The 15,695-nt window shown below is 47.2% G+C and overlaps 1 protein-coding gene across 9 annotated transcripts in view; it reads left to right on the top strand.

Annotated features, from left to right (window-relative positions):
- Window positions 1–15,695, top strand: part of SDK2 (sidekick cell adhesion molecule 2) — a 316,878-nt gene that overhangs the window by 224,657 nt on the left and 76,526 nt on the right. For all 9 annotated transcript variants that reach the window (XM_088661446.1, XM_060271955.2, XM_088661448.1 and 6 more), the window contains exons 3-4: window positions 906–1,012; window positions 9,050–9,197. In XM_088661446.1, coding sequence (XP_088517572.1) covers window positions 906–1,012; window positions 9,050–9,197 — 255 coding nt within the window. The remainder of the gene's footprint in view (window positions 1–905; window positions 1,013–9,049; window positions 9,198–15,695) is intronic.

The following is a 15,695-nucleotide window of genomic DNA, read 5'->3' as shown; positions in this document are numbered from 1 at the left end:
TTCCCAATTTTTATTTCAACCTATCTGTTGTACTGAGAAATACATAATCTTGCACCAATCAACAAGCAAGTTTAATCAAGCAAACCTATCCAAACCTGTAGAAAGTTACATGTGTTTTGTCTCTTTTTAACTACTGTTGGTTTTAAGCATCATTTGAATGCTCTTAAATACCCGTTTTAATTGTTTCTTATTGAGAATTTTAATGTTCTGTTTTATATTTTTGTAAATGGCGGCTCCCATACTTTGTGGTCCTGATACCAAACCTGAATTTATGGCTCTCTAGCTCTGCTTAGCCTCCTTAGTTGAGTCAGGCAGCCATCCTTGGGAGCCATGATTCTCAGCTTCCTTTCCTCCCCACCCAAATATGTGCACTGCACGTTCATTTTATCCAAAACAATGTGGTCACTTTCTCTCCCATATAGGTTTAAAATACTTTTTAAAAACCACAAAGTTGTAGGGCTGGAACAGAAGGGACATCTTCCAAAGTGTATCCCTCTCCTTTAACTGGAGTGTGCCTGTGGGAATCAATCCTGAATAAAAAATGCTGTTTTCCAAAAGCTGTTCTCAGCATCATGTAAGATCAGTTGCTTTCTTCGACCCTTCTCTCCTAGTTTTATTCCAACAGCAGATTTTATATATTTTTTGGCTTTAATTTACTTTTACTTTTTTCATTTTTGGTCCACGGAAATGGGGTGTAAAGGCCACCACATAATCAATCGGCAAGTAAATAATGAAAGTTTGTGTTGATATAGGCCATGCTGCCACAGTGTACATGACAATAATTCACTTTAGCCTATCAGGAAATGTATGAGATTACAGCTGCCCTTACTATGTACCTCATTGATTGTGTATTGCATTGATCTGTTTAGTCATCTCCCCCTCCTTTCTCTCTCTTTTTTTTCAAGGTACATGATCACATCCCTGGACCGTACGCATGCTGGCTTCTACCGCTGCATTGTGCGCAATCGCATGGGAGCCCTTCTGCAAAGGCAGACTGAAGTGCAGGTGGCATGTAAGTGGCGGCGCATGTCATGCTCGAAAAGTATATATATATATATATATATACACATACATACAGGGAAATAATCCATGAAGAGAGCTACAGAGCAAGAGGGCAAAGGATGTTGGCAAGAGAGGTTGACCATTCCCACCCCCCCCCCCTGGAGAGCTGGTCGATAGACCAGGGGAGGCCCCAGGGCCCCATGAGGTTCCAGGGCCACCTGGAGAACAAGAACAACAACCTGGGGAACAATTTCCGTGAGTAGGAGCTGTTCACCTGCTCTGCCAGGATGCCCCCTGGAGTACTGTGTCCAGTTCTGGGCACCACAGTTCAAGAAGGATACTGACAAGCTGGAACGTGTCCAGAGGAGGGCAACCAAAATGGTCAAAGGCCTGGAAATGATGCCTTATGAGGAACAGCTTAGGGAGCTGGGTATGTTTAGCCTGGAGAAGAGAAGGTTAAGGGGTGATATGATAGCCATGTTCAAATATATAAAAGGATGTCATATAGGGGAGGGAGAACTTCCTGACAGTAAGAGCTGTTCGGCAGTGGAATTTGCTGCCAAGGAGTGTGGTGGAGTCTCCTTCTTTGGAGGTCTTTAAGCAGAGGCTTGACAGGCATATGTCAAGAATGCTTTGATGGTGTTTCCTGCTTGGCAGGGGGTTGGACTGGATGGCCCTTGTGGTCTCTTCCAACTCTATGATTCTATGATTCTATGCCCATGCTCCCTATCCCGAATGAAGGGACTTGCCTGTTGGATGATAGGGCTTCAACAAAGTGACTGGAGGACCAATAAACTATTTGAGTATGTGTCCTTCCTGAACAAGGGTAGGTATTCTACACTCTAAACCAATAGCAGTTTAATGCCAGTTTACTGTTATGGCTCTGCCCCAAAGAAACCTGGTGATGGTAGGTTGGCAAGGGGGTTAAGGCAGCCCATGTGCCTTCTCACAGAATCACAGTCATGTCATATTCATTCATTCAAACATTTTCACAATAACCTTCAAATCGAACACATTGTTTCATAAGTTGACTCAGACATTTTCTACTGCACTATATCTTTATCTATTACAAACAAGTATTTTGTCTGGTTTTTTCTCAAATCCTGCCCTGAATTTCATTTGACTGTAATATTATTTTTAATAGTCTACAAAAGGCCTTCATTCTTCTATGAAAAGTTTGTCATTTCGATATCCTAATTTCGCTTCCAGCTTTGCCATTTCTGCATAGTCCCCATTACTTTCAAAAGCTACTCCTCCCTCGTTGGAACCTTCTCTTCTTTCCATTTCTGTGCATATAATATTCTAGCTGCTGCTGTTGTCACTTACATTAATAATTCGGTCATCATCTTTGGAACATCTGTCCCTATTATACCTATAAGAAAAGCTTCTGGTCTTTTGGGAATAGCCCATTTAAACATTTTCTTCATTTCATTAGATATCATTTCCCAAAAACCTAAAAGACAGTCTGAAGGAATTCATGGGGAGAGGGAATGACAGTAATGCTAGCTAATTTCTGATGCTGATGTGCCCTTCGACTCCCCTTCCCACTCTGAGCACCTCCTGTCCTACTTTTCTAAACTTGTCTGAATTACCCTTTCCCCGTCACAATCAGGAAATGCTCTTTTCAGAGGTTTGTTAGTTGTGGCCTCATTATCACTGTGATTTCTCTTTCACATGCACAGAGAGAGAAATGTTTCAGTTGCAGCATATCTTTATGACAAGTAGTCAAGGTCATCAGGCAGCAAGATCTGGACTGCTCTTGGTGAGCAAAATGTTAGGTGAGAAATTATTGGGTGCTAAAGGGCTCTTCAGTTGAGCAGTGCAAAGTGGATTTGGAATCAACAGCTGGAAGGTGGAGGTGGAGGAATGCAAATTAAAAGAAAGGCACAGTCTCTTTACAGGGTGAGTGATGAACCGCAGGGACAGAACATCATCAAACCAGGGCCTCTTTCACCTTCTTCTGATCAAGATTAGAGGACTTTGTAAAGGACACCACTCAGACGGCTGCAGAATTTTTGATACAGCAATAATGAAAGGGTATTCTGCAGCCGTGTCCTGTCCATGAGAGGTCACCTTCCAATTTTATCACACTTTATTAATCCTCTGACAACAATAAAGTGACCTTTTGTAGCAGTGCCAAATGACAGAACCTCCAAAGCGATGCCCCTTTCCTCCAAGCTGACAGATCTTAAAATGTCTTTTTTTCCCTTTGTTGATCTATATGCTTGCTTTTTTAAAAAAAAAAGGGGGGGGGAACCTTTCCGATTCCCCCACCCCTGTCATCCCTATTTGCAAATCTCCTATGGCAAGCAGAGCTGGGAACTTGCGAAAGCTTTATCTTCAGTCCCTTGTAATGGAGCTGCAGGAAGAAAACAGAGCAGGACTGAGGGGCATTGGAAGATTGGGAGGCAGGTTGCGAGGGGGTCGTGTGTGGCGCCCCCCCCCAATGCTAATAGAGCCATGAGGAGACAGGAGAGTAGAAGTCTAAGCATGGAGGAACATAAGCGGGACTGCATGTGAATCTCACCCCAAGGAAGAGGAGGAGGCTGTTTGCCTGAAGTGTTAAATCCCTAAGATGGCTTATAACAAAAGCAAGCAGTTCTTCTCGGCAGCACCCTCTGGAAGGCAGGGAAAGCAAACAACGTTTATAACAATTACAGCACCATTGCCTGACGCGGGGACAAGCCGCCCATATAAATCAGCCCTGGTCTCTCCGACGTGCGGGGAGGTGGGGTGGGAGAGGCCGGGGTGTAGATGACAAATCTTCTGCTGGCGACTGAAGATTGTGGCTCAGTTGGCTGCCTCCTGCGGCACTTAGCTAGGAGAGCCTCATGCTTTCAGCACAGCTGGTGGGCGGACGGGTCTCTGGGAAGGGGCATTTCAGTGGGGATGAATCAGACTTTTTACAGTTAGGAAAGTAATAGGGAAATGTATTTGCAGTGGAGCCCTTTGATCAACTTTAACTGCACAAACTTCAGTGGAATCTATGAACTATTAATGGGAAGGTGTATAAACACCCCACAAGCAAATCAGGATGAATGCAGGACAAGCGCACATTTTCATATAGCCACCCTGCAAACAACTGCATGATAAAGACCGAGTATATTCTAACCTCCGTGTAAGCTTTGCGAAACAAAAACCTGGATGAATGCTCAGCCCTCAAGTCATCTGGAGCAACTGGAAATGGCAAGCAGGCCTTGATTCCCCTCGCTGTCTTCATTTGTTTCTCTTCTGAGATTTGCTAGGTTCTTCCAGGTTAACATCAGGCAGCCGATCCCAAACACCAAAAGGCTAGGTCTGACAACGGATTCTGCATGCCAGATCAGTGCATGCTGCGAGGACTTCAAAAGCCCGGAGAAGAAGAGAAATAACTTGCTGAGCCAAGAGCTGGAGAAGAAAGCAGAGGAAAGCGCCGTGACCACCAACCAGAGGAAAGGAGCAGCAGGAGCGGGGGGGGGGGTGTTAATTCAGGCCTCAGGCAAGGTTGACAAGGTGCCTGCAAGGCTTCCTGTGCTGTCACTACACAGGCTATAGATGCACCGCCTGGGAAAGGGAGATGCCATTTAATTAATCCTAATAAAAGAGATGCTTTGGAGGAGCATCATTTGCTAGTGTGGAGGGGCGGGTGGGTATCAGAAGCAAGAGAGCATCTCAGCTGCTGAAAGAACAACTGAAAGTCCAGGCATTGGTCTCAGCACTGGACCACAATAGCTGATCTTCCTTGCACTCTTCCCAGCCTTAATTCCCTCTTCTCTTCCTTTGATGTTGCCCTTCTGCATCCTTTGCCCACAACTGCGGGAGCCACCGTTTTTAAAAATTCACAACCCGGAGTCAGGCTTCAAATAATATACAAGCACCTTCAAAGATACTTTGAGGTTTCTAGGTTTGTTGGGTTGTGTGTGGGGTTTTTTTTTAATTAAGAAAAAAAGAAATACATAGGGACACCCATTAAGCGGCTCCACTATCCAGAAGCTAAAGAACTAAAATCCACCCTTTTCTAATTGTGTATTCCTTCATCGCTGTGCATTGCTGCTACAAAGTTAATGCCGCAAAGACTGTGCCAGAACCAATTTCTGTATTGTGGCAGTTACTCTCTGTTGTGCACTTAGCTATCTCCCTGCACTTAAGAGAACCAGGAATTGCTTGAAGAAAAACTGAAAATGTTCACGACTCTCGCAGCTTTCGTTTTTTTAAGGGATCTTCCTCCACGGTTACGAGATTCATGATGAAATTACAGGTGCAGGAAGCCCTGAGGCCAACATCTCCAACGATGGGGGCTTAACCTCCCTCTGACGCTCCTTGTTAGAAGCACTTTCCATCAGGAATAATCTTAAGTGGACTTGGTGCCTCATCAGCATTCTCGGGAATGAAGATCTACGAGCCGAAGCAGGGAAAGAAAATTAAAATCCAGACAGCCACTCGAAAGTCTTGGCGAGGGGTGGGGAGAGAAGGAGCACCTTGCTGTAGGGAGGGGACACCCCCAAGATTTAGTACGCTGACTTTCACGACTCTCTGCCTCTCTGCCAGGAAGAAAAATAACCACTGAAAATTGGGGAAAGAAAATAATCACCATCAAAAGTGGGGAGATCTGTGAACCATCCCCTAACTTTGAATTTGTAAATCATATTGCATCTACAGGATGAAAACCTCCTGGTCACAGCCATGGCATATATTTAAAGCACTCTTGTGCCACTTTAAACGCCATGGCTCTCACTCCCCAAAGAATCTTGAAAGCTGTAGTTTGTTAAGGGTTTCCTAATGACACTCAACAAAATACAGTTCCCAGGATTCTTTGGGGTGGCGGGGAGCCATGACGGTTAGAGTGGCATAGTTGTTCTTTAAATAAGGTAAAGTAAAAGCAAAGGACCCCTGGATGGTTAAGTCCAGTCAAAGGCGACTATGGGGTTGCGGTGCTCATCTCGCTTTTAGGCCGAGGCAGCTGGCGTTTGTCCACAGACAGTTTTCTGGGTCATGTGGCCAGCATGACTTCTGGGCGAAACGGAACACAGTGATGGAAGCCAGAGTGCACGGAAACACTGTTTACCGTCCCGCCACAGCAGTACTTATTTATCTACTTGCACTGGTGTGCTTTCGAACTGCTAGGTTGGCAGGAGCTGGGACGGGACAGAGCAACAGGAGCGCACTCCATCGCACAGATTCGAACCACTGACCTTCTGATCGGCAAACCCAAGAGGCTCAGAGATTTAGACTACAGCGCCACCCACGCCCCTTTAAATGTATGATGTGGAGGAAAGTGGTTAAGAGAACTGGAAGGGGGTGTCTGCTTTCCCCCATGGTGAGCAAGGCTCTCAGGGGCAGCTCTTTTTTCCATAAAAAGGGAGCAAAAATTGACATAGTAGAAGGGGAGGGTGGTGTACCGGTTGAAATGTGGAAAGTTGTGTAGCCTACAGCAGGAGAACAATGAGCGGGCAGTGCTTTTAAAAACCACACACCCCTCCGCCTGGAAGCACCCAAAGACAGAGATGTGGTGCAACAGGCACTCCTGAAAGAAGCAAGAAGCAGCTGCCCCAAACTCTGAGGGGTTTTGGCCTCTTGTGTAGTGATGGACACATAGTCAGGGAGCTGAGGCAGGTGAGCTGTGCATAGAAAGCTCATTGGCAAGCTTAGCAGAGGCTCCTTTTATTAGCACAATATGCACAAGTGTAGGAACAGTCTGACCTTTAGTGCTTTACATCATGAGCTGACACGTATGTTTCCTCTGATATTTGTGAAACCTGCTCCACCACATCATGTTCCCACCAAGTGGGAAGTGAGCCATGCCTTTCCAAAGGGAGGCAAAGGTCACAGACAGGACACGGCAGACTACTGAGAAAGCCTAGGTGAGAGTGAGGGCACAACATTCAGACAGCCCCGGCTTGCCTAGGGGTGGAGGTTTGCCACACACCCGAAGGTCAGGCTATGGCCTGCCGGGCGGAGGTTTGGCTCACACCCAGTGATCAAACCTTGGCTTATCTGCACAGGCGGTGGTTTGCCTCGCACCCGTTGGCCACTGCTTCACTCCTGAAGCTGTGGCACATTCCAAATGCGACAGACACCGTCCACCGTTGTCAAATAGTGCTTCCTTGGCGTGTGTGAGGCACCTGGCCAGGTGTGCAGTTTACCTCAGCGTTTAACCAATAAAAGGCCTGTGTTATTACCCAAGCCCTACAGAGCACACCTAAGAGATCTGAACACCCCTAATTCACTCCATCATCACCTTCTCCCCACCACCACCTTCCCCAAAGCAGCCCCCCCTCCAAAGGTTGGTGGCAAATCAGGCAGCTAATGGGAAATTAATCAGGCAGCTGTGCTAACGCTAATGGCCAAGTCATTAAAAAGAGATTCTTTACACGTTTTTAATTACAGCAATTAAAGCAAGTCAATAAAATGTCTCCCCATGCCCCCCCAATTTTGTCATTAGTACTATTATTATTAAAGGTTCTATAAATTTTCAAGCACACAAGCAGCTGGGCCACACGAGGAGACACTGACCTCCATCCCAGCAGCATCAAGGTAACTGTTGATCAAATGGTGTGAGGAGGGGGAAAGGGAAAGGCACCTCTGAATGTCGATTATATGAGTGTTGGAGGGGGGGTGGGCCTGGGAACTGTAAGTGGAGGGTTGTGAGTGTGGGCGTTTGGGAGGGGGGGTGCACAGATGAACGTGCATAGGCAGAGTGTATAAGCAGAGGAGATTGCATCGAGCGTGGGAGAACAAGACATTTGCTTTTTAGCATGGGTCATTGCCAATTTAAAGCACATGAAACATTAATTTGTAACGTCTATGTTCTAAAGAAACCGGCACATAATGCCTCGCTGAAAAGCATACCTGTTTGGAGAAGAGCCATGCTTCTCCACTGCAACTTGTGCCCACTTCTGGTGATTTGCTTGCGCTCGGGGAACCGATTTGCAAGTACGAAATGCGTATCGTATCATGTCAGCCGAGAAGGGTGCTCACTCACACAATATAAATTGCCACCTTTCGAAGTGCACACGGGTGGTGACTGAGAATGGGCGCCCGGTACTCCCTCCCGTCTATTTTTGCAGCATTTCATGATTGGCATGATATAAGTGTGTGTTTTGCACTTAACAATTCATGTCGAAAACAAAACTAGCACCGCATGAGAGCTGCCTCGCCGCGTAGCCAAGTAAAGGTTGAGGAAATCTATCAGACTTCCAGGTGTCAAGATGACAGCTGCGAACCAACACAGGAGTCCTGTAATAAAGTTAGATTATGACATTTTGATGACGCTGGGCTGGATTGCACTGCACTGCTGGCTTGTGCAACTGGGACCCATGGATCCAAATGCAGCCCATGAGCACTGCATTGTGGCATGCAGCTTACTTGATAGCCATTGCCGCCACCACCACCTCACATTTATAGTTAAGGACAGAGGACAAGCACAGGAGGGTTATCAGGCCCTTACCATGCATATCTGGCCGGCTGTGTTCAGATTGGTGGCCCACAAGTTGCATATATTCAAAGTGCCCCGGAATAAAAAGGTCATCCCGTTTTGTCTCACGAGATCTTGGCGGCCGTTATGTGTGCCGCGTTCTTGCACACTCTCACCCTGGGGGGAAAGTGCTTTTTTGGGGATGAGAGTGAGGCGTGACTCATGTGACTTGCTCAGGAGTATGTCCCAGAAGACATATGTCCTGGTTTTGCATCAGAAAAAGGTGGACAGTATGAAGGAGCCTAGTTGCCTTTTCTAAGAAACTCTGCCTTACCATGTGGCATCTTACGTTTTCATTGGAACTCCCCTACCACCCTGTTCTCAGAATCTTCCTGAGATCTTCCTGATCCACTTGCATAGGACCTGATCCTGATCCTGATCTTCCTGATCCACTTGCATAGGACCTCCTTGTATAAATTGGAGAATAGCAAAACTCTGGGTTCTTGGGAACGTCTTTAAATGTAGTGGTAGTAGGGGACACAGGAGCCTACAACTTACCTGCTGTACAGCCAGGCTCTAAGAATGCCAGGTATTTGGTTTCTCTGCCCTTGCACCTAATATATTTGCTGCTCTTTCTTCCTTTCTCCACCCTAGATATGGGAAGCTTTGAGGACACTGAGAAGCAGCAGAGTGTGTCTCACGGGGAAGCCGCCGTCATCCGCGCTCCCCGCATTGCCAGCTTCCCTCGCCCGCAGGTCACATGGTTCCGTGATGGACGCAAGATCCCTCCCAGCAGCCGCATGTGAGTACAACTGGCCTTTAGAAGAACCACCGGAGTTTAAAAGAATGCTGGAAGGTGTTTGGGAAAAGCAGCACACACACACTTTGGATAATGGAACCACATGCCTTCTTATTATCCTCCTCAAAGGCCTGCTATTTCACTGTATGTTTGGCTTGATAAACATATAGAGGAGGAGTGCAAGTTCACATGTGGATGAGCTGGAGAAGCACAAGCGACAAAAAGCACAATTAGGTTGTGCTCCCTCTCCTTCCCATCGTGATGGCGGCATCCAAAGCAGCCCACTCACAGATTAACTGGGGCACTAACCCCTAGAGCAGTGGTTTTCAACCAGTGTGCTGTGACACCCTGGGGTGCCTTGAATGATGGCAACACTGGCCTCTGTCCCTTTTTCCTTCCCTCCCTCCTCTGTTGCCCTCTTGTGTCTCTGCCTCCCAAAGGCTTGCACAGTTGTTGCAGCAGCCCTGGCTACAAGCTCCCCAGGTGAGTGGAGCCTCTGGGGCTGGCCAAGGGGTGCTGGTTGCCAGGAGCTCAGGCAGCCTCGGAGGAAGCAAGCAAGTCTGCCAGCCCTTGCTGTTGGGAATGGACAGACAAGTCCCAGGCCCCTCTGGTGCCCTACATGAAGAGGCACCTCTCTTTGGGGCAGGGAGCGGCAACTCGGAGACCTGGGGCAGCAGCAATGGCTGCTTGGAGGACTCCCAAGGAGAGGGGAGAGGAGAGGAGGCTGAGGGAACACTCCAGAAGGGAGGGTGTTCGAGAAAGGGTGAGGGGCTGCCAGCTCTGCAGGCAAGGGGTGACACAACTGGGCTCCTGAGCCCCTCAGGGGTGCAACAGAAAGATTGTAGTTGGTCAAGGGAGCCATGGACTCAGAAAGGTTGAAAACCTCTGCCCTAGAGCAAAACCCACATTAGGTTCTTTACCATTACTCTCCACATACATAGAAGCACTATCAAAGCAAGGAGATTGTCCATGCATCCAGACACATAGACCTCACCTTTCCTCTGTTTTAAGTGAAAAAACCTGACCAATACATTAGAACCTCAGTTTACGACTACCTCCGTTTACGGACGCTTTGGCGAGCAAACGCCATGGACCTGGAAGTGTTTACATCCAGGTTCCGCGGCGTCGGATGCGCAGAAGCGACCTGCGTGCGCGTGTGCAGAAGCGCTCTATCGGCCCTTTGCGCACGTGCAGAAGCGTGCCTTTGGCGAGCGAACGCCTCCGCGGAACAGATTGTGGTCGCAAACCGAGGTACCACTGTAGTGGAAATTGCTTTCATTCTCTCAGAAATCTCTGCTTTGTCTCCTTGTTCATCTCAGGGGATGCATGCCAGCTTCTTTCAGCGTTCATGTGGCATTGACATAAAAATGCCAGCCCTTTTGCCCAACCCCAATTTCATCCTTTCCAGAGAAAATTTTTAAAGTTTTTTTTTTAAGCCCATTGGCAGTCACTTGCTTGCGATACCCCAACAACCAATTTACAGTTTTAAGCCCCCCCCCCCGCATTAGAAGCACCCAGAGAAGCTTTCCAGCTCTCCTTCCGCCTCCTGTCAGGGGAGTGTGGCATGCCGTTTCCCTCTAAGGTGGCCAGCATTTCATCACACTTTGCCAGCTAAGTGTCCCCTCGGGAGCCACTTGCGTAACGGCCCATGTTCCCACCCTGCCTCGGAGACACCGCAGAGCAATGCTTGCATGCCAATTCCCTGCCATTCCGGCTCCATCAACCATATCACAGCAATTACAGCTGATTAATATTCATAAGAGAGTTCAAAGAGGTCCTTCCTTGAAAAGTGGATCCAGCAGTGGCATCTCGTGAGCGAGAAATCCCCAGCCGTTGAATGCTGTTGGCTTGGCAGACGGAGCTGAGGATTCCTGCTGTCTTCAAATAAACTGAAAGCTCATCAAACATTTACCTTTGCTCCCTTTTCTAGGCACAGGTCCGGGCTTTCCAAGTCTGCGTCCAGGAAAGCATGGCTTAACTGCGCCTAGAAAACATGGGGCAAAAGGTTGGGTTTGAAAAAGTCCTTAGTTTGTACTCCCTGTTGTTGTGTTTTTTTATGGTGGTGAGCAACAGTTCCTTTCTACAGGTCCCATTGAACTGAATTGTGGCCTAGAGCCAGGACTGTGTTATTCACTTTGTTAGTGGGCTCACTCTGCTCCATCCTTAGCACTTGACTTCAGGTCCTGAGTTCCTGCTGCATCCATCCCTCCCCCCCAAAAAGAATAAAGCAAATGAAACTGTAAAGGTAAAGGTAAAGGGACCCCTGACCATTAGGTCCAGTCGTGACCGACTCTGGGGTTGCGCGCTCATCTCGCATTATTGGCCGAGGGAGCCGGCGTATAGCTTCCGGGTCATGTGGCCAGCATGACAAAGCCGCTTCGGGCAAACCAGAGCAGCACATGGAAACGCCGTTTACCTTCCCACTGTAGCGGTTCCTATTTATCTACTTGCATTTTGACGTGCTTTCGAACTGCTAGGTTGGCAGGAGCTGGGACCAAGCAACGGGAGCTCACCCCGTCACAGGGATTCGAACCGCTGACCTTCTGATCAGCAAGCCCTAGGCTCAGTGGTTTAACCACAGCGCCACCAACTTTACAGAGCGGCAAATGTGAACATGTGCAGCTGCGTTAGAAAGAAAGAGCAGAGGTTCTTAGACACACACATCCAAACATTCTCTTTTTAAAAAACCTTAACTCAGAGATCAATGGCCATATTATCTCCAGTACCCTTGCTGTAATGATCGGGGTGGGGTGGGGTGGGCTCTCTGTGTCTTTACCTTCTCCCCTTTATGGCATTGCTCTCAGCTGTTGTCTTCTTCCGAGAGTCATCATGGATACTGAAGAGTCGTAACAACTTTCCCAACACCTACAAGGATGTGGGAATTGTTGCAGCCAGCTTGTTACATGGCATGCCAGGGTAGGCGTCTGAGTAGGTTGCCTATAGATAAAAATGTGGTTTGGCAACATGCGCGGCATTATGAATATTGATAGTCCAGGATGTTTTCTACCCTGAGAGAGGGAGAGATCCACCCTGGAAGAGGCACAAAGCACATCCTGCAAGAAAATCCTCCGCAGCCTCCTCTCCTCAACCTTCGCCCCCATTGGAAAGGCACGAGGCAGACACATTAGCCTAGCTGTTTATCAGAGAGAACCCTGCCACGTTCCCCTCTTAATGGGAGAAAGTGTGAGGGAATGAGGCAGAATGTGTCCTTGTTAAACTAACATTAAGGATGTTTAACAGATGTCTCAGGCGCATCACATTAAAATCCGGAGATAGACTTGATAAACTAATGGCTTTGTTTATCATGGAGAAAATGAATTTGGGAGAGAAGGGGGGGAGAGGGGGAGAGATGTAAGGAAGGGCGTTCGCTCTTTCTTAAGGGTTGTAATATTCTGTTCAGGAAAGAGGGCGAAAAATTGCCATGTCTCCTTTAAAGACAGACACATTCATAGTGCGATACAGCATTTCCCCTCTGGCAAAGGGTAATTTTTCACGAGACGAAGCTTTCCTAGCAGCCAACTCTCTGCTTGTTTGCTCCCAGGCACAGCTCACTCAAAAGGGTACAAAGTTGGCGGCTGTGGAGCCCGGCGCACAGAATTACCATATAGAAAGTGTGTGAAGTTTGACAAACATTGGATATGTGTATTCATGCTGCAGTGCACGTGGGGACCACAATCCAATGAATGGGGCAGCTAGCCCCAGGGTCCCCATAAGGACTTTGCACTTATGCTCCTTAAGCAGCATTTCTTCACTCTTCATCTCCTACTGTGTGTTCCTGAGTCTGCCTGTTAACTCTTGTTTCATTCATTTATCCAGTGTGGTGTAGTGGTTAAGAGCGGTGGACTCATAATCTGGTGAACCAGGTTCGCTTCCCTGCTCCTCCACATGCAGCTGCTGGGTGACCTTGGGCTAGTCACACTTCTCTGAAGTCTCTCAGCCTCACTCACCTCACAGAGTGTTTGTTGTGGGGGAGGACGGGAAAGGAGCTGCTTTGAGACTCCTTCGGGTAGTGATAAAGCGGGATATCCAATCCAAACTCTTCTTCTTCTTCTTCTTCTTCTTCTTCTTCTTCTTCTTCTTCTTCTTCTTCTTCTTCTTCTTCTTCTTCTTCTTCTTCTTCTTTGCTGTTTCTGGCCTTGTTTTCTACTCCCAAGTTCCCTCCTTTGTGCTTATCTGCGTGCCTCTCTTCCGGCCCACCCTGCTTCCGTTAGGCACAAGGCTATTAAAACGTAGCCTCCCAGTGCCTGATATAAGTTCTGCTTTCAGTTGTGTGCCCTCTGCTAACGGCAGGGGTAATAAGGGCTAGTTAGGGGTTTATCCGCACTAACATTTTCTCTTCACTTTCCAGCACAAGTCCGTGTTTTAAAGCTCCTGTATCCGAGCACCCTCTTTTTTGCACCCCAGAGCTTTCCCTGTGTAAAGTTGCAGGCCCTCCAAGTGCCCCTATTTTCGAGGGACAGTCCCGGATTTACAGATGCCGTCCCGGTTTCTGATTTGATCGCAGAATGTCCCGCTTTCCCCTAGGACGTCCCTATTTTCATTGGAGAAATATTGGAGTGTATGAAAGCTGCTGTTTACTGCCAAACCAGAGCAAATGTTTGTTGTTTTAAATGTTTGCTTTAAAGAGTGGGTTTTTGCAGGGAAAGCTTGGGGGGAGGTGCCTGGACACAGATTTAAAGCACAAACGTGTGCCTGGAAAGCGTGGGGCCGAAGGTCAATGTGGATAAGCCCTAAGTTAGGTAATATAACTCAAATACTAGCACTAAAGCAATGGTCTACCAGCCTCAGAAGTTGGCCTACCAGGCTGTTTTGGGCGAACCACACCCACCTTTCCCCAGCCTGGTATCATAAATGACATCAAGCATGGGAAAGTTGGCACCACGACTTGGGAGTCCAAGGGCACCTCTGTTCTTTCCTTTGCATTTCCGGTTTGAATTCATGCGCTCTTGATTCTTTCCTTTGAAGCTGGGTCACCAAATGTCATGGTGATGCCTAGTGATTGACAGATGGGTGGCTCTGCCACCGAGATGCTGTTCCGCACCCCTATACAAAGAGATGGTTATAAAGCTCTTCTACACCCCCATTACATGTTTAGACAGACTCCTGGAGATGACACAGCTCAGCTCAGTCCATCGCATTAGCTAATGTCTAACGTCGGTGCATAGATAACAGTGAACCGTGGTCAAACTAGACAAAGGAAATCTGTGCTTAGATGGAGATGGCATCTGTCATTTTCTGGGCTGTGTGATCCCGTAACCTTTTCTCAGTCCCCTAACTCTGATTAAGGCTGATGTCTGCAAAGACTATCACAAAGCACCTTAACAAGGAAGCCAGCCAAGTTGTTCTCACTTTCCGGAATCAACTCCACCTCCGATTTGGAATACAGCTAAGGAGCCCAAATTTGATTGGAAAAAACAGCCCAAAGGCTAGAGGAATCACCCACTGCTCTCACTTTCAATTTGCAGCACCGCCTCCCCAAAGCTGTGTTTCATTTAAAAAAAAAGAATATTCCAGGGGGGCTGATCATGCATCTCCCGAGTATTTCATCTAATTTGGCCTCTAGAGACGCATTTGCCCTTTATTACGTGATGTTTTATTACACATGCTGTGCACCCGTATAACACACTTCTGCCAAAACCTCCTTCCATTAGTAAGCACAGCAGAAAACACACGCACACAGACACACGTTCTTTAAAGAATAAAAGTACACAGCGCCCTCCTAGATTCAACACCGAGCTGCTAGGTTTCTCTCCCGTATACAGACATTGTGGTGCAATTGAATATGTAACCTCCATTATGCAGGAAGTGAACTGGTTGCCTTTCCATTTGTGAAGGCGGTTTGAGAAGATAAAGCTCCTTTATCGCAAATTTGATGGTAAAATATAGTTCCCCTCCCATAGCCATTTTATGTCTCCAGCAGATTAGATCATTCTGTAAAAAGGAAAACTATTAATCTAGGAACATCCAACTTGTTCTCCCTCCTGTACAATTCGTCACTGGGGTAATTTAAAGGCCGGCACCAGGAGATGGGGAAGAAATTTATTTTATTTTGTGCCTGTCGTTTGAGGTGAAAGTAGCTTTAGCATGTTTGGTTCAGGATTGCAGCTGACTTGTCTTCTGGGGTCACCTGTGTGTGTATGCAGAATTGCACACACTCCCAAATTTTCTAGACATACCCGGAATATTGCAGCCGAAAGCTGTCCAGATTTTCACTTTTTTAAATATAGCAACCCTAGTTCATGTACATTAATGCATATATAGATCTATGTGAAAAAACACCATATACACAACTACCGAAACCTAACACCATATACACAACTACCGAAACCTAACATACACCCCTCATTGCCACCAGTCAAAGAGCACCTATCCAGGTACTGGTTGTGGTTCCATTTGTAAAGGCAAGCAGGTCAAGCATTGGCCAGAATTCCATGTTGACTGCTTTGAGCTCCTTGAAAGAAAGGTGGTATGTTCGTTTAGCTGCCAAAATAAAAAGATATT

The sequence above is a fragment of the Zootoca vivipara genome, chromosome 2, assembly GCF_965207765.1.
Source record: "Zootoca vivipara chromosome 2, rZooViv2.hap1.1, whole genome shotgun sequence".
NCBI lineage: Eukaryota > Metazoa > Chordata > Lepidosauria > Squamata > Lacertidae > Zootoca > Zootoca vivipara.
Note: the sequence above shows the minus strand (reverse complement) of the source record. Positions and strands in the feature narration are given on the sequence as shown.